Source organism: Nelusetta ayraudi, unplaced genomic scaffold (genome assembly GCF_046127955.1).
Source record: "Nelusetta ayraudi isolate G7.1 ecotype Tasmania unplaced genomic scaffold, CSIRO-AGI_Nayr_v1 ptg000084l, whole genome shotgun sequence".
Classification (NCBI taxonomy): domain Eukaryota; kingdom Metazoa; phylum Chordata; class Actinopteri; order Tetraodontiformes; family Monacanthidae; genus Nelusetta; species Nelusetta ayraudi.
This window is the reverse complement of record NW_027466134.1, coordinates 4,334,450-4,351,949: the sequence shown is the minus strand read 5'-3', so window position 1 is coordinate 4,351,949 and position 17,500 is coordinate 4,334,450. Positions and strand designations below refer to the sequence as shown.

Sequence of the window (17,500 nt, the reverse complement as noted above, 5' to 3'; positions counted from 1 at the left end):
TGAAAGCCGAAAATAAAGCAAAAATAAATAACAAATGACCTTATATAAGCTGTGCTTTTGCAATTTTTATTTGTAAGTCACATATAAAGTACTTACAATTCCAATGATTAACAGCAATATTTGGAGGACGACAACAGGCCAAACTTTCAGAGGCTTTATGTTAACTTGCTTAATCTTTGAGAAAGTCTTCCACCAGTTTGTTGAATTCAGCGGCGTACCTCAAGTGGAGATTGTGTTTACCCTCTGGCATCAGGTGTAATCTGAAGGAGAGACCAAAAAGTTGATAATTTCTATGTAAAACAATTTGCAAATACCTTTGCATATTTACCGAGAGTCCTTGATATGCTCCAGTAGGTACTGTGGGTGGATGCTGGGCACCATTGCGTCTTTCTCTCCATGGATAATGAGAGTTGGGCAGGTGATCTATGGTAGAAGCTCCATGCAGATGCTCCCTGGCCGTGGCAGAGGGTGTTAGATGTCACGTTAGAATATTTTCAGCGACCATTATATTACGTTATTCAATAAAGTGTCTGCCGTTAGCAGAAAACATAAATCATGTGAGCCTCTAGTTTCTCGCTCTTGATCTGAATGTTTCCGGTTAAGTTAAGAAAATGAGAGAGAAAAAAAAAGAGGTTGAACGACCTTGTTTGTGTCATGAATCTGGAACAGCGTGACCTCAGTACCTTTTGATCTTTTCGCAAACTGTGAAATGCCATCCACCCAGGCCACCCACATCTTAGCAAAGGCTTCCGCTCCGTACATCTTTTCCATGGGCTCCCTCATCCTAGGGCTCCAGTTGGCGACGTCGCGGACCGCTTTTCATGTCAACAGAAGCCCGTGGTGACATATCATGCTCCGCGACACCAAGCAGAAAAATACAACACCATCTGATGATAATCACCATCATAGAGCTGAAGGTCCTGTTCAGAGACAAAGGCATTGGCCCCCCATACAACCATCTTCATGATCAGGTGGGGATACATGGCTGCGGCAATCAGAGCTGTGATTCCTCCATCACTCCATCCCAACAAAGAGAACTTTTCAAACCCCAAAGCCTGCCAGAAAAAATAGAAAAAAAATCTCAAGTTTCCTGTAAGTAATTGATTAATAGAAGTGTGTGTGTGTGTGTGTGTGTGTGTGTGTGTGTGTGTGTGTGTGTGTGGATTCAGACGGACCTTCATCAAATCAATGCCATCTTTTGCATCCCTTTCAAAGAAGTTGGGAGGAAAGTCTCTGCTCGGTGGCCTGGACTGTCCGTAGCCGCGTGGATCCCAGCCAACCACGGTCAAGTGTTCCTTGTTCAGCCCCTTGAGCTGAGGTCCAAAATCAGTCCGAGCACTTCCTGCCGTAAAGAGACCCCAGAAGTCAGCGACACCAAATACGTATGAGAAATAAATAAATAATAAATAAATAACTGATCCACAGCCGTATTTACCTAAAGCACCAGGAAACAGCAGCACGGGGTGTCCACCTTTGCCTGTCTTCTCGTAATACAGATCCACCCCATTTATATGCTGCCTGCCCGAATCCACTGATGAGCTGCAATGCAACAAGTGTTTAGGTCTGACTTCAAAAATGTATTGAAGTAATGTGTCTTCTAAGAGTTGTCCACGGATCTATGCAAGAACCACCAGGAGCACCATTTTACTACTAAATGCTTTGAATTGTATGGATGTGCTTTCTGATGTAAACGGGTATGTTAACTGTTCAATAAAAGTTCAATATTTTTTTCTTAGTCTGTGTCAATTTCATATGCAAACATCAACTCTCTCTATATAAAATACCTCAAACTGAAATCTGATCAGAATTCTGGGTAGGCTGGACAACCAAAATAAAAAACGCTGTATAAGAGATCACATAGTCTGGAATTTCTTTTTTTTTAAAATGAGATTCAATCTGCAGTATTGGGCTAAAAGTGAAGAAAATCATCCATAACAAAATGCAAACCACCAGAAATGATGAAACATTGATACTATTGACACTAAAGTAAAGCGTTTCTCCTCTCGATTGTGTCATTTCTTCCTTTTTGTTTTTCCTACCGCAAACAAGTAAAAAAAAAAAGAGAGAAAAAAAGAGGGTGAAACTGCGCCATCTAACGACCAAAGTTAAACACGTTTTCCTATTTTTTTTTTTTTTTTTTTTCAGCCTGACTCGATCAAACGTGGAAACGTGCTTCCGCGGTTGAAGTCCACACTCGGAGAGAGAGAGAGAGAGAGAGAGAGAGAGAGAGAGAAGTGTGGGGAAACATATGGAACAGCCGTGATTCACAAGCAGCGCCAGTAGTTACCAGAGCGCGCGGCTCGCCGCCGTGGATCCCTCGAGGTGTCTGCGGAGCGTAAAGAGCCGCCGTCCCTGAGGAAACACCGCCATTCCCGAGTCCGCGGTGTGCTCAGCTCAGGTGGTTTAAATTTCAACCCAGGCCGCCGACACGCAGAGAAAAGGTTCAGTCTGGGCCACCTTGTGTCGTCACAGTGGGCGAAACATTTAAAGTGAGATACCACCCGGACTGTAAACCGGAATAATCCGTGTTTTTTTTTTTGTTTTTTTAATTATTATTATTATTATTATTTTAAGTTGTCAGACTGTGTTAAAAGTGAGCTGAAGAAGTTGGGGGGAAAAAAGAAAAATGAGACATGACAAGGACCTCAGGTGTCTTCATAGGTAAGTGGTGATGTTGTTCTGTTATCAGCCCTTCAAGCATTCTTCTCTCAATTTCTTGTTATAAGTGAGATTTTATTTAGCTCGTTGTCTGCTTTAGTGTAGCTGGGATGAGGCTTTTTTTTTTTTTTTTTTTTTAAAAACAGCTTCTTTTGCACTTCATTAAAACAGGAGTTTTGAATGTGTCCGTTTGAATCGTTCCAACTTCACCTGAATTGTTAGACATTCAGATGCAGAGTCTTTCCAATGCAAACAAATGAACGGATTTATACATTTGCATCGCATGTATGTGTAAATATAGCGACCAAAAAAAAAAATCCAGAGAATTTAGGGCAAAAATAATCACTCAAAGGTATTTTACTCAACAGGCATCTACATTCTTTCCCCTCAAAACATTTTGTTATCGGAAACAGAATTGATGTCAACAATTCCTGCCACTTTCCAGATCAGCTCATTTCATTGGAAACAGCCTGTTTCATTTATCAGATTTTTTTGTTTTGTTTTTGTTTTTTTGTTAAAAATAACAGTTAGAGGAACTACAGGTAAGTCAGTGAGCAGCAAAAGAAGTCAATCAGTCCGGAAGCAACGTTTATTTCTGTAGCTCATTTCACATAGAGAAACTCACATAGTGCTTTGCAGGATCAAAATACAATCATAAATAGTTTTACCTTATAGTAAAAGAGCAGCAGCCACGGCAGAACTAAAGACACCTGAGCCAAGTCACAGAACTCCCGCAGACGCTGCAGCTCTGAAGGTTCAGTGTGAGGGCGTAACAGAATCTGGGCACAGAGGACTCAGAGACCCACCGGCCTCTGGTTGGTAGTCTTGGTGCGAGGGAATACCAACAGAATGTGATTGATGATTATTATAAAATTTGAGTTTTGTTTTTTTTTAAGCCGCAAGACCTGATCAGCAAAATCCAAAGAAATAAAAACTTGAAATATATTGATTTGCATATTATTCCTTTATATAATATGTCACATTCACCTTTTAAGTTGAATTGCAGAAATACTGCAATCTTTTCAGGAGATTCTAATGTTCTGGCTAGTACCTGTACATATTTCAGAGTAAATGTTGGCCATTTATTTTGTAGGACACAAGTTTCAATTCAATCATTTTGATCATTTATTGACCAGACATGATAGAAAGTAGGTTAGCGGTTTTATTTTTGAGGAATACATTTGCAACTGGAAGCTGAAGCTGCCAGGAAGCTTCTAGTTGGTTTAGTTCACATCCTGGCGGTGGCGCTCTGCACCAGACGCACCTGATCAACGGAGGGTTTTGCTGAGACACCGAATTGCAGAAGATGAGATGTGATGAGAGAAAAGAGGCAATTCAACAAAGATGAAAGATAATAGAAGTAATGTGACTTATGAAAATGAAGGCTAAAGGGCAAGAAGACGTAAAGTTCAGAGATACGACACCGAGTGCGTCAAATGTGGGTTTGGAAGGTTAAAAGCAGCAACGTAGATGGAACCCTCTGCTGGTCAGCAGCAGATTACCATCATCTGAACTTGATGTTCCTCACTGAGTGAGCTGGTCTGTTAAAAACATCTATTAAAGCCTCTAAACCAGGGGAGGGCAAACCTTTTGACTGGTGGGCCACAATGGGTTCTAAAATTTGACAGAGGGGCCTATAAAAATGTATGAGGGACAGGCAAAAACACATCATGTAGCTTTAATGTCTATTGAAAATGAACAAAAGCAAAGTTACAATAAAATATGTATCTTTGAAGCCCCACAGTGTTTAGCTCTTTATTGAAATGACTCTTAAAACACTGTAACCATAGATGTGATATAGCTTTTTCATGACTTACTTACTATTAATATCGTTTCTTAAAGTTCGGTGGGCCGGATTGAAAAGCTTAATGGGCCGCATAGGGCCCCCGGGCCGCAGTTTGCCCATGCCTGCTCTAAACAGAGTAAGACTGCTTCTCTCGGTTCATTGGTTGACTGGACGGACGCCAGACGAGGAAAGTTATTTGTTAACAGCAGAGGTGGCAAAAATATTCACATTTTGTACTTGAGTAAAAGTACGGTTACCTCTGTATTAACACTTAAGTAAAAAGTAAAAAAAAAATAATAATAATAATAAAACTTTGCATTCTTTCTTAAATCCATGTTTGCACTTTCGATAGCAATAACCAACGTTGTTGCTTTACATTTTCTGTTTTTCTCTGGACTGAAAACGTCCTGAACAGTGACCCCCAGAGCAGAGCTACCCGAAAGTAACCGCTGCGATGGTTGTGGTCTGCTGTTCCGATGATTCCTAGTCCTCATGCACCCAATAAGGAAAGCAGAGCACGACGGGACAGCACCTTACCGGCTGGGGGTTGCCCAGCTTGAGGCAGGCGATAGCTGTCCAACGAGATTCGAGAGTCTCTCCCACCTGGCGCTACGCTAGTACGCCGATGGAGTGATGACTTGTAACCAAGTGTAACCCCCCCCCCCCCCCCCCTCTCCACGGTGCAGATGTTACAGTGCCAGAGTGAGGTTGAATACAACCACAAACTGCCTGAGGGGCTCCAACTCTGGATTTAGCCTCAGGGTTTCCTCCTGAAGCCTTTTTCCTTGACTGAGTCAAAACCGCAAGGCAGCAGAGGTTAGAAATGAGAGTTACCTTCCGAGGCTGATGAGCCCCATGTACCAGGTGATAGTAGCAGACAAGCTCAATATTAGCCTGCCTGAGCTGACCGCACCCGATGGTTCCAATAGCTCCACTTCAAACAACAACTACAGGTACTATCCGAAAAATGAGAATATCAAGTAAAAGTTGTTTTATTTTGGCAATTTAACATAAAAGATGAAAGCAACTACATTTTATTGAGCCTTTCCACACAAAAAAATGCTTCAGTTTTTTAGCTTCAAAGAGTCCAAAGAGTCCAAAACACCTGCAAAAGGCTCCTGAGCCTTTAACAAGTCTGTCTTGGGTTGTTGTGTTGGCTCAGAAGAGTTCCCACATGGGCAAACACAACAACCTTCTCAGGAGATTCTCATGTTTCTGGGTAGTGCTGTATAATAATGAGTGCATAACTTAGAAGAGAATTTCTAACATAAGGATGAGAATGGACGGGAAGAGGAAATAATGGAGTGAGGTACGAAGTGCTGATACCTGAAAAATCTACTTTAAGTGCAGTAACAAAGTATTTTTGTTATTTCCCACCTCTGATGAACACACACACACACACACACACGCTGGTTCTCAGTGCGTGTGATCTGCTAATTGATGAGCCTGATGTGCTGCTGCTGCTGCTGCTGCTTGCTGCTGCTGCTTGCTGCTGTGAGGACGCTTCACTGTGATAGACAGCTTTTTGGTAAACGCCTCCACTCTGCAGCGAGTGTGAGAACGTGTGAGCTGTGCCACATGCTGAACCACACACAGGAACACCAGACAAGAAAACAAAGCCGGGCTAAAAATACCTGCCAATACCAAACCCTCAGACGAGTGCGTCGAACTTGTCACCAACTTTACTGGAAACGCTCGGAGTGAAGTGCACGAGGAATCGGTGTGATTCACTTGATTTAGAATAAATGAGGCTCACAGAAAGAAAATCCGGATGTCGCGATCAATCTTTTGATCCGTGTTAAAAACTGTCAACATTTAGCATTTCTTGGAATTGTTCAACTCTTTATTGTCGTTGTTGTTGTTGTTGTTGTTTTGGAATAAACACTACACTATTACGTTTACGTGACAAAGCCCTGACAAACCTGGAAGCCTGTGCAGGTTGACAGGTGCTCAAAGGTCCTGCCAGGACCCTTGGCGGCGTTCGGTTGCCAAACTTTGAGTGAAAATATTCAGTGAGTCGCTGCGTTTCCAGGACCGTTTTTCGGCAAAAATAAAAGCAATATTTGTAAAATTTCGACAAAGGACTAAATTGCCATTGGCAGGTGTTTTTTTTTCCATTGGATGGTGTGAAAGGCACACTTCTCAGAATGAGCCGGCGTACGTTTAACGAGCCATGTGATGCCATTGAACCGTGGAGGTAGAGCGACACGGCTCCACTTTTCACATTTTCTGTCTGTTCTGAAAACCTACTCTCAAATTTGCCCTGTATTTTTTTTTTCCTACTGAATACAGGTGATAAAATCAGCAGCCGACAATCTTATATAATCAAAACCTCAGCAGATTTGCATCCTCGGGACGCTGGTGTGTGTGTGTGTGTGTGTGTGTGTGTGTGTGTGTGTGTGTGTGTGTGTGTGTGTGTGTGTGTGTTTTTTATTAGACTTGATCAACCATGACCTCAAACCATGAGCCGGCACGGCTTCAAGTGTCAATAGATTTTTGACTTAATAAGTATATATATAAATATTCTGAATACTGCTGCATGATGAGTCGCCCTTTATGTAACCTTCAAGGTTCACTTTAAGACAGAAAATCTGATTGAAAGTGCAGAATTTTGTCTTAATGTCACACATTGTAATAATACAAAATGCTTTACAGATTTCCAACAGTACAGTACCACCCAGAACATTAGAATCTCCTGAGAAGGTTGCTGTGTTTCCCCCATGTGTGAACTCTTCTGAGCCAACAACCCAACACAGGCTTTCTAAAGGCTCAGGAGCCTTTTGCTGGGGTTTTGGGTTCTTTGGCCTCTTTGAAGCTACAAAACTGAAGCTTTTCACAGTATTCTAACTTTCTGAGTTTGTGGCTTTGTGGTTTTGATAAGCTGAAAATCTTAATCAGCAAAGTTACAACAAGGAACTGCTTGAGATGTCAATTTGCGTGGAATGGCTCAATAAAATGTGTTGCTTTCATCTTTTATGTTAAATTGCCAAAATAAAACAACTTTTACTTGATATTCTCATTTTTCGGGTCGTACCTGTGTATTTAGCCTTTTGTTTAGAACCTGCCACTAAAACTAATTAATTTTAGTTCCTTGCTAAAACTCATGCTTTGTTGTAACTTCCTTCTCTACAAAAAAATCTGTATTTTAGGCAGTCTTAGAATGTGGTTGTTTGTTTTTTTTATATTGTGCCAATGTACACTGTAAAACATATAATGAAATGTAATTGTAAAAATCTTCTTCTTCTTCTCCTTCTTGTGTTTGTTGAAATGTGCCACCTTGTTGCCACTGTCCTGCCAGTCTTTGCTCTCTGTTCAGTTGTAACTTTGCTGTGGTTCATTTCCACTTGGCATTAAAGCAACATGTTTTCTACGTATCCCATCATTATTATTTTTTTTCCTCCTATGAGGTGGCTCACCCAAACACTCCATCCATCCATCTGCTGCTGCTCCGGCTCCTCCGTCACATTTTACAAGCCATTGTGGCCCCACCAGTCAGAGGGTTTGCCCAGCCCTGCTAAGTTGTTTTCTGCAATGACATTTTGGCCGCGTGGCCTTTTTCAATTTTCAAAAAAAAAAAATAAAAATCTAGTTTCCTGTAAAATTGTATGGAAATTGTACATCACAGCAGCCTCGGACTATATTACGGCACGCAACAACACTGCGGCAAGAGAAACCAGTATAGAAGTGACGTCACTCATGCATGAGAAGCTCATCTCAGACTGGAGAAGTTTTGGTGAAGTCAATTCTTTTAAAAAATAAAAATAGCATTTAAAACGCCGACCGTCCACTTTTACCAGCACGTATTGTTTCTGGCCTCGCTCACTAGCGTCTCTTTGTACAATCCGACACCTCAGCAGAAAGTGATACACACCCAACCAGCCATCCTCTTCTGGTTGGTATGTGCCTATCCACGGTCCCGTGACGCCCTCCCGGTCTATATATAAATATCCAGGCAGCGTCTTCCAGCGTTAAGGTCACATTACGTCACTGGGAAGGGTGCCACTCTTCTCACTCTTCTCACTCTTGTCACTCGCTCTTTACAACAGAGGAATAAGTAGCCCGGGGCGGGCGGGGGGGCTCGAAAGTGATGTAACGCAGTAAGAGCTCCAAGCTGCCGGGCCGTGTTCGCAGAGCCAAACGCTTGTGCGGTGCCTCCTGGCTGACATGGGGAATGGAATCAACAAGGTGAAGTCAAAATCGAGCCGCGTGATTCTGCTGCCACTGCCGCTGTTTGTTTCTCCTCCTTGCTGATCTTCTCCAACCCTTTTGCAGGTTCTCCCAAATCTTTACCTGGGAAACGTCAAAGGTAGGACCGGCTGATGTTTGTCACGTGGGTGAAAAATGAATCCGTTTCACAGTCTCAATCTTGCGCAGCGCATTTCACTTCCTCATACGGAGGGAGACTGTGGTGAGATGCGAGCCCGAGCTTAGTTTCTATAGAGTCGGAGAGGTTGAGAGCCAAGAGCGGAGAAGGTTCGACTCGGCTGACGTGCAAAAAGACAGAAAACATGCAGTTGTGTGGTGTTTTTTTTGTTTTTTTTTTAGCTGCGAATGTGGGAACTTCTGTAGGCATCGGTGTGAGTCTGTAGGAGGGGATGCCCCGAAATGTGGGGGTGTCCCCCCCCCCGCCCTCCCCTGTGTGAACTGCCTTCCACCTCTTCAAGTCGTCACGTGGCTGCATCTGTGGCGGCACCCACGAAATGGCGCTCTTTTTCCGTCGCTTCTGTCATTAACGCTGTCGGGTTCGAGCCGCAGCAGGTGGAAAAGACTTTGAATTTCTTTTCGGTGATTTACAATAATTCAACTGGCACAGTATTTTTGAGAAACGGCTTTAAAATATGCAGACCAGCGTTTCTCAACTGGTGGGTCGAGGTATGAAGTATTATAAGGTGTATTGATTTTACACGAAAATGTTGGGCATTTATTTTGCAGGACACACAATTCAGTTCGGTAATTTCAGTCATTTCTCATTTTTTTGTTTTTGTGGAATAGATTTGGGTGGCGACTCCACCGGTTGAGAACCACAGATGTACACTGACCTCCGTAGAAGGGAAAAGTCTCATTTGAAATCACATTCACCGGTCAAATGACGGGAGATTTTGCTCCTTGTAGAAAAGCAGGGGAATTGCTAAGATTTCATAAATCTCAATAATCCACGATAAATTTTTTTTTTTTTAAATCGTTCTTCCTGTGCCCCAGGAGCTCCTATAGCTCGCTGTCCAAACACGAGACGTTACACCACCTGGTGAAAGTGTGAACTGCAGTTTGTCTCTGCCTTGCCTCTGTGATAAAGTAGCTGCGTTTCCTTGACAGTTTTTCGCCAAATAAAAGCGATATTTCTAAAATTTCGACAGAGTGCAATTGCACTTGCTGAACGGTGTGAAGCGCACAAAGCGTATGCGCTTCCCACCATTCACTCTCGTCCAGCGAGACTCCACTGTGAGGAGGATGGAGGGACAAAACATTCTGAATGGTTCTTATGTTTTTCCCTTTGATGACCTGTAAAAAATATTCAGTCTCCTCCTCCGTCCAATCACAACACGCCATTTTCATTGGTCGGTGAGCTGGTCATGTGACCACCTCATGAGAGTGTAGCTGTTACCATCACCAGTTTTCATTGCCATATTTAGGTTTTTGCGCGATTCTCAGGCTGATGGAATTCTCGCAGCCACTGAGAGTTTTCTCAGGATGAGAAGAAGTTTCAGCTTCATTCAAAACTTGCTTGAGTGAGAGTTTTTGTTCAACGCTGTCACTCACTATGGGTCAGTATGTGGTTGAGACGGGTTTCTAGTGTATTCCGCCTCGCTAGCAGTCGGCCTCCAGTCGTTTTCCACTGCTGGAAAAATGTGATTGGAATGTCAAAGACACGGGTTTGGTGTAATTAACGAATGGATCTCCCCAGTTTGGAAAAGAGACTCAAATCCATTGATCTCCAATTTGAGAGGAGATCAATGATTTTTTTTTGTGTGTGTTTTATTTCAAGGATATTTTCCTAATGACGTATCAGGAAAGTTTTTATTGAATCTAGAGCTCAAAGATTGGGTCTAAGTATTAAGCTAAGTTTAGTATCAGCTTAATACTTATCATGAGTAATAAGCCAGTATTCAGTTAATTAGGTCCCTTGATTAATTTACACACATTGCATCCTTTGTTGGACATGTAGTGTTTGAGACGTGGTGCGGTTGCGCGAAGACTCACAAAACACAAAACATTTGTCGGAGCAACTTTTATTTTTCTATTGCACTGCAACTTCCTTTTAACTCTTTGATGTGTCACCTCAGTCACCGCTGCTTCCCCTCAGACAGACAACTGCTTCTTCCCCAGCCAGTAGTTTTGTGTATGTTTGCAATCTACAGACAATAAACTCCCTGATGGTTTGCAATAAGTTAAGTAAGTAAGTGCTGTGTTTTCTGGAGTGTCTGTGGCTGCCAGGGGGCTTCTGCTCAGACTCATCTCTGTCCAACACAGTATGTGACAGGAGCGTCCTCTGCACACTTGCAAAGCATGAGAAAAAGAGGCAAAGACACATCTGTCTGAGGTAGAGAACATTTGGCTTCCTTTTAAAGAACAAATTTGATTAAAGATTTACTGTTTCTTGCTTTTGGCCCAAGCTGCTGCACTCTTTTAGAAACACTGGTTTTCCGGTTTTTCTTTCAGTTCAAAACAGGAGCCACACTTTTTAGCCATGGGGCCCAAATTTGCTTGGCGGAGTTTTGCGGTGGAGGTGGAGGTGGTGGTGGGGGTGTTGGTGTTGGTGTTGGTGGTGGTGGTGGGGGGGGGGGGGGAGCCGCTGTCAGATATTGAGAGTCTTGAAGTGTGTGGGAAATTGGGCAATTCTACATTGTGACTGGATGTGTGCAATTGTGTTTGCAGATGCGCAGGACAAGGAGCTGCTGGCACAGTGCAACATCACCCACATCTTGTCCATCCATGACACAGCTGCACCCGTCCTGGGGGTGAGCGCACCTCTTCTGACCTCTGTGACCTTCACGTCTTGCCCCTGTCTGTGAACAAATGTCCCTATCAACCCACCCTGCTGCTTCTGCTGATCGGCAAGGACACATTTCAACCGCTTGGTTTGCCGCACTAACAGCAAACGCTTGCTGAGCAATCGTTTGCTTGAGGCTGCGCGCAGGCCCCAGTCTGTCTTTTCCATCGCTGACCTATTTGCCCCGACGAGGTCACTTGAGACGCGTTCAAAGGATCAGAAGTCAAAGACGCTGCACTACTCGGCTTCAATCAAAGGCTTTGAAATCGACCACTTCAAGAGGTGTGAAAGTCACATCTTCTTATTTCAGTTTTGCACCAAAAAAGTCCTCCGGGTCTTGCGAGGTGGAATTCACCCTGTGAGACGGGCGGGACGGCTCGGTACTGAGAGGGAATCCGGGCGACTTCCTCTCTGTTCTGAGGGACTCGGCCCTCGGCCTGAAGAAGATGCGTCGCGAGACCTTCTGTTTCCCATGAAGAGCTGCAGCTTGAGGTCCATTTAGTCATGAAACTGGAACCGCGCAAACGCAGGAAAAAAAAGGTTTCTGCCTTTTTCTGTGGCCGAATTTAGACGCAATTGTTTGTGTGTAAAAGTGAGGGACAGGTGTGAATTTCATACTTTGCACGAGCGTGTGATCATTGAGGAGGACGCGATTTAAAAAAAAAAAAAGAACTAATATTTGATTTGCTCTGTGGATTAACTGCTGCTTAATTAAACCATTTTGTCCGGAAGCAAGCAGGTCACCGTAACTTTATTGCCGCTTCGACTGAGCGACGGCGGCAGTCTGGCAAGGCCGCTCCGCTCGTGTTTGAGATTCCTGATCGTCAGCGTACGCTTTCACAACTTTCATCTTTTCTTGCTGAAAGTGTGCAAGAGAAATGCTCAGACATTTCTCAGCACTTTCTCCGTCCATGTATGTTTCATCCAGTGCTGCTAAGAGAAACAGCAACTTGCCGGTATCGCTACCAGAACTGGTCAACCACCAAAACTGAAGAGCCCGGCTCGCTCTCCTTCAATTCAAGCGCGGCCGGTGACAGAAATTAGCGATAAAATGAACCACGGTGACGCGCCGACGTTCCCGACTCCCGATCTCAGTTCTTTTATTTCATTTGGGCCGATTGCAGGATTTTAAATGACACAGCGACTCAAAGTCGCGTGACGTAATGGTGACTCAGGTCTCTCCGGCCAGATGGGATGGATTATTTGCATACCCAACAGTCAAACTGCTGACTGATATGTTTCTTGGAAAACCACATGATGGGTTCCTGAGAGAGGAAGGGCAGAAATTTGCAACCACCAAGTATCGGAAGGTCCGTTTACCGTACGGTGTGCGGCCACATGCAAACACGAGGCGACAACCTCAAACAGTCAAACTGAAGGAAAGACAGCAAAAAAAAAATAGTTTTTTCAAATTGCAGTGAAATTAATGATAATAATGATAAAAAAAAAAAATTATGCACCTCCCCCAACTTTCATGGTGTTGCAGTGACCTTCTGCTTCCTGCGCTTGGAATGAACAAAATTCACATATTGCCTCAAAATTGCTTTTACATGCGATCGTCCGAACATCCCGCAGGTTTTAGGAGAAACAAAACAGTCGCTAAGCACAAAATGGCTTTTACAAGTTAACACTGTGTGTGGGTGTGTGTGTGTGTGTGTGTGTGTGTGTGCATGCTAACCCAGTCTGAGGTACTTCCAGTGCACCGTGTGTCCCAGAGGGCTCGTGGGGGCTTTCGTAGCCGCGCAGTCATAACGGGACGACTTGGTTTCTGTCCACTTGCGTGAACAATCAGCTGCCAGGTGCAATGACACAAAAAACTAAAACACACACATACATGCATACACACGCCAAGGTCACCAAATTTGTTTGTTATGGCCCAAACGGCGGGGGTCCGAGGTGCAGCGTTGGTGGTTTTGTAGTGGGGGGAGGGGTGGTCCCCATTGTATCAGAAACCAGAAGTGTGACACAGCACCTTGGAAGAACCTGGTTCAGCCGAACTCAACTTAACTTTCTGGGCAAAAACTCAACTTTTCCGTCCACAGTTACGTTGATGCGGCTTAATCTGCTCCCACACTTTTGCTCTGCAGGATATGACCTACCTGTGTATCTCTGCGGCGGACCACTCCAAGCAGAACCTGTGAGTCCGCACACACGGATGATGCAAAAGTATCTGTTCAATTTGAGATTGGCTCTGCGTTGCTCCTGGTTCTGATGCACCAGTTCCAACCAGAGTCTTTCGGTGTCTTTAAAGCGACGCAGGGACCGTCTGTCTAGATTAGAACAACCTCTGTGATACCTCGCTGCCATTTCTCATGTTAACATCCTTAAAGGGTGAGACCACACAGGTGAGAACTGGTTGGTGAAAACCTGATTTCTTTCCTGACAGCTGCCAGAGAGGAGATTGATGTGGAACTAGACTCTAAATTTTAAACGTAGCACTATTCCCAAACAAGTATTTGTTGCTTTGCAACAAGATAAAACCAATCAATCAATCAATCAACCAATCAATCAATCAATCAATCAATCAATCAATCAATCAGCTTTTATTTATAAAGCGCTAAATCACCTCCCGAGAAGTCTCAAAGAGCTTTACCCAATCAAAGAGAAAGATGAGGCGAGAGAGAAACTAAGCAGTAAACTAACAAAGTCTGTATTGGTATTATTGTTACTTATTATAAATGATTGTTTCCTATCAGTGGCTCCTAATACAGTAAGTCAGAAGAAACCCTGGAAAAACCACTTCCTGTCTTCTTGGCCCTCTCTGTTCAGGACCCAGCACTTCAGAGACAGCATCATGTTCATCCACGAGTCCCGGCTGAAAGGAGAGGGCTGCCTGGTACACTGGTGAGGGAAAATCAAATCACTCAGACACCACTAAATTAAAAAAAAGACCCCAACTGGATTTCTTCAAACTTTTATCGCTAATGTGTTTGCTTGAAACGACTGAGAAAAAGTTCAAAGTCCCAGTGATCCACGAAGGGGAACAGAAGCATAGATATTGGAGTTCAGACAGACACCAGTTCAAACCAGTTGATTTTCTGTTTCAGCCACATGACAAAAAAAAAAAGGTTAATGACTTTAAAAAAAAAAAATCAATCTCTTTCATTGTTTCACTTATATAATGCAAAATCAAGCATTAAATGACTTGGGGATAAAAGGGAGTTTCACTTCTTGTACACTAAACTAGAGAGTCGGATTGTGTGACGCTGCCATGCTGTGATGCTGGGGTGGGCCGTCAGTGTTGCAGGGGTGTCTCGCAGCGTGACCCTGGTGGTGGCCTACATCATGACGGTGACGGGCCGAGGCTGGGTGGAGTCTCTGGCCGCCGTGAGGGCGGCGCGGCCCTGCGCCGGACCGAACCTGGGCTTCCTGCGCCAGCTGGAGGAGTTCGAGAACATGGAGCTGAGAGAGGTGAGCTGTCAACCCTCAGCCGCTCCTCCGGCCCTCGCCTTGGTGGAAGGAGGACAGATGAAATCAGCTGCACATATCTGGCAGTGATGTCATATCAAAGGTCACCGACTGAACTATGAGTAAGACCCGGGTTCTGGTTTCGGGTCTGTTCGGTTTACCTCCGCAGGATAGGCTTCCAGGTTGTTCAGTAGCGTTGTAGTGAAGACGACGCCAACCGAGACCGAGAATTAGTCAAGAGCAGAGATCATCGAGATGGAGACCAGACCAAGACTTTGTATATCAAAAGAAAAATAAGAACAAAACAGAAAAAAATGACCAGTATCTTTTTTTTTTTTAATTCCATTTTGCTTCTAAATGGAACAGCAACATCTCTGTTCAGCAAGGTGTCGTTCAATCATTTTCTTGAACATTTTGCTGCTTTGCCGACTGTTTTGAACCATTTTCAAAAAAACAACTTTGCTTCATAAAATTAGAAAATAAACTCACTAGCAGCTGGATTCTTTCCCGTTATTATCGTGTTATTACTGTGTTAGCTGAGTCTCCACTGGTCTTGGTCAAAAATCCTCAGTCCGAGACCGAGACAAGACCCAGTAAAAATGCCTCTGAGTCTGAGACCAAGAACCTTAAAGAGTGGTCTGTAGACCAGGACCAGTCTCCAGGACTACCACGCTGTTATTCAGGGATGGTTTTTTTTTCCACCTGGCCATGAACCCTGTAGAGAGACAGTGTTGTGTCTAAATGGTTGTCAGAAAATAGAAGGGAAGCAAAATAGGCCAACTATCAGATAACCATGCTAGCTAATGTAGCATGTTAGCCGTCGAGATCCGGTCATGTCCTACACCACTGTTCAAAGCTTTGGGCTCACTGACTCATTTCTGCATTGAACTCTATCAGAATCAGCTTCATGCAATAATCTAGTGAATGCTGTAAGAACATCACTAGTGCATGAAAATTAGTCCGGATGTGCTGAAAACATTATGGGATGTGCGCTAAACCGCGAAAGAGTCAACAAAGCATTGTGGTTGTGTATTTTAGGCTCTTTAAAAACAGCCGACTTTCAGTGAGTTCACACAGAATTTGCACACTTGGAATTCTCTCAGTCACTTTGGAGATGGTTTTCATTCGACACTAAAATATTCCCATAATTGTCGAGCTCATCTTGACTGATTTTCGTGCACTCATAACGATCGCAGAGCAGATGATTGCTGTATAAAATGAGTCCGTGAGCCCAAACTTTTGAATGATGGTGTGAGTCGCCCGCTGCCGCAGTGACACGATTCAGTGTCTGACTGAACGTTTTCTTCAATCCCGACTTTAGTAAAGTGTGCCAAGAGAGGACGAACCAAAGCATTTAACTTCAATTAAATCAACCTAGAATAACATCACTTAACTTAAATTAACCACTCATAACTCAACTCAACGTCCAAGTTCCAGGTCTCGCAAACTTAACATAGTATGCCGTAACTTAATTTATTATAGTATATCCTGACTTAACATAACTTGACTTTACTAGGCATAATGTAGCTTAACTGTACTCGATTTACTTTAATGTAACTTGACTTCACTTAACATAAATAGACTTTACTAGGCATAATGTAGCTTAACTTTACTCGATTTACTTTAATGTGACTTGACTTAACTTAACCTAACATGACTTTACTTGACTTTTAACTCACTGCATTGCTCCCTGTCAATGAATAGGGCCGGACCCTGAAACGAGTCTTCTCCTCTGTTGCCGTCGAGTTTAACTCAGCGGCCATTTCCCAAAAATATTACGCATACACGTATTACCGCAGAACAAGGAAAAGAAGTGACCGTCTATTCGGCATGAGATCCCTGGATTGTTTTTGTGTAAAAAAGCAGGAACCAGGGTGGGACTCTGACGCTCCCTGTGCTACCCTCCCTCCAGTACCGAGCCTGGTGGAAGGAGCGATACGGGACGAGTGCGTTGAGCGACGAGCAGGAGGTGGAGGCCCTGCTGACGGAGAGATCCAGGAGGATGAGCTGCAGTCCCCAGGAGAGCGACGGCCTCGGCCGGTCTCGTGTCTCTCAAACCTGAGCCCACTCACAGCGGGACACCTGGCCGGCACCCAACTCACCCACTGTGTGGAATCCACCAAACTGATGCCCTGTGAGCACAATCAGTCATGTGACTGGAGTTTTTTTTTTTTTTTTTTTAATGCCACCCCCCACCCTCTCACCCAACACACACACACACACACACACACACACACACACACACACCCCATCGTGCTATATCCTTGTCTCTAACTGTCAAAACAACACGCTCGGGCGATCAAGCGTGACATCGAAGAAACATGCACGTAGAGTCCCAGAGTGCAAGCTGAACATGCGCAATCACTCACGCTATGCTGTGTCTCTTCAAGGAGGAATATGTCACTGCTCTCTGCAGAGACCAGCCAACGGACCGTCGCAGCCACGGCGACGCGTCGGGGGCTGCCACTCGCCACTTCAGCAGCTTGCTGATTGAACATGGAAATTAGAAAAAGAAAGTAAAGTTAAAAACAAAAATACATGTTTTATGTTGACAATTTCTATTTTGGCGTATGTGTTTTCCAGGTCTTTTTTTTTTTTAATTATTATTATTATTTGTTTATTTATAAAACACAGGAATCAACCTATTTGGGATGTGAATA

General features: G+C 43.8%; 2 protein-coding genes across 4 annotated transcripts; one reads left to right on the top strand and one right to left on the bottom strand.

The window, feature by feature from the left end:
• Positions 1-40: 40 nt before the first annotated feature.
• On the bottom strand, positions 41-2,449 carry bphl (biphenyl hydrolase like). The gene is made up of 7 exons (XM_076045343.1): positions 2,288-2,449; positions 1,436-1,539; positions 1,176-1,342; positions 902-1,055; positions 684-815; positions 329-452; positions 41-260 (listed from the first exon to the last, which is right to left on the bottom strand). Exons 1-6 carry the CDS (start codon positions 2,368-2,370, stop codon positions 424-426), a joined length of 669 nt encoding a protein of 222 aa, XP_075901458.1. The 5' UTR covers positions 2,371-2,449; the 3' UTR covers positions 41-260; positions 329-423.
• A 118-nt stretch (positions 2,450-2,567) lies between these two features.
• Positions 2,568-17,225, top strand: LOC142900924 (dual specificity protein phosphatase 22-B-like). Of its 3 annotated transcripts, none has more exons than XM_076045548.1 (7): positions 7,845-8,629; positions 8,717-8,750; positions 11,318-11,400; positions 13,520-13,569; positions 14,202-14,276; positions 14,672-14,962; positions 16,753-16,878. In XM_076045548.1, the coding sequence occupies exons 1-6, from the start codon at positions 8,609-8,611 to the stop codon at positions 14,928-14,930; spliced, it is 522 nt and encodes a 173-aa protein (XP_075901663.1). In that variant the 5' UTR covers positions 7,845-8,608; the 3' UTR covers positions 14,931-14,962; positions 16,753-16,878. The 3 variants fall into 3 exon arrangements, with proteins under 3 accessions (XP_075901662.1, XP_075901663.1, XP_075901661.1); XM_076045546.1 differs by having other exon boundaries at positions 7,856-8,629; positions 14,672-14,843; positions 16,753-17,225; XM_076045547.1 differs by lacking the exons at positions 7,845-8,629; positions 8,717-8,750 and adding an exon at positions 2,568-2,661 and having other exon boundaries at positions 14,672-14,843; positions 16,753-17,225.
• The last annotated feature ends 275 nt before the right edge of the window (positions 17,226-17,500 follow it).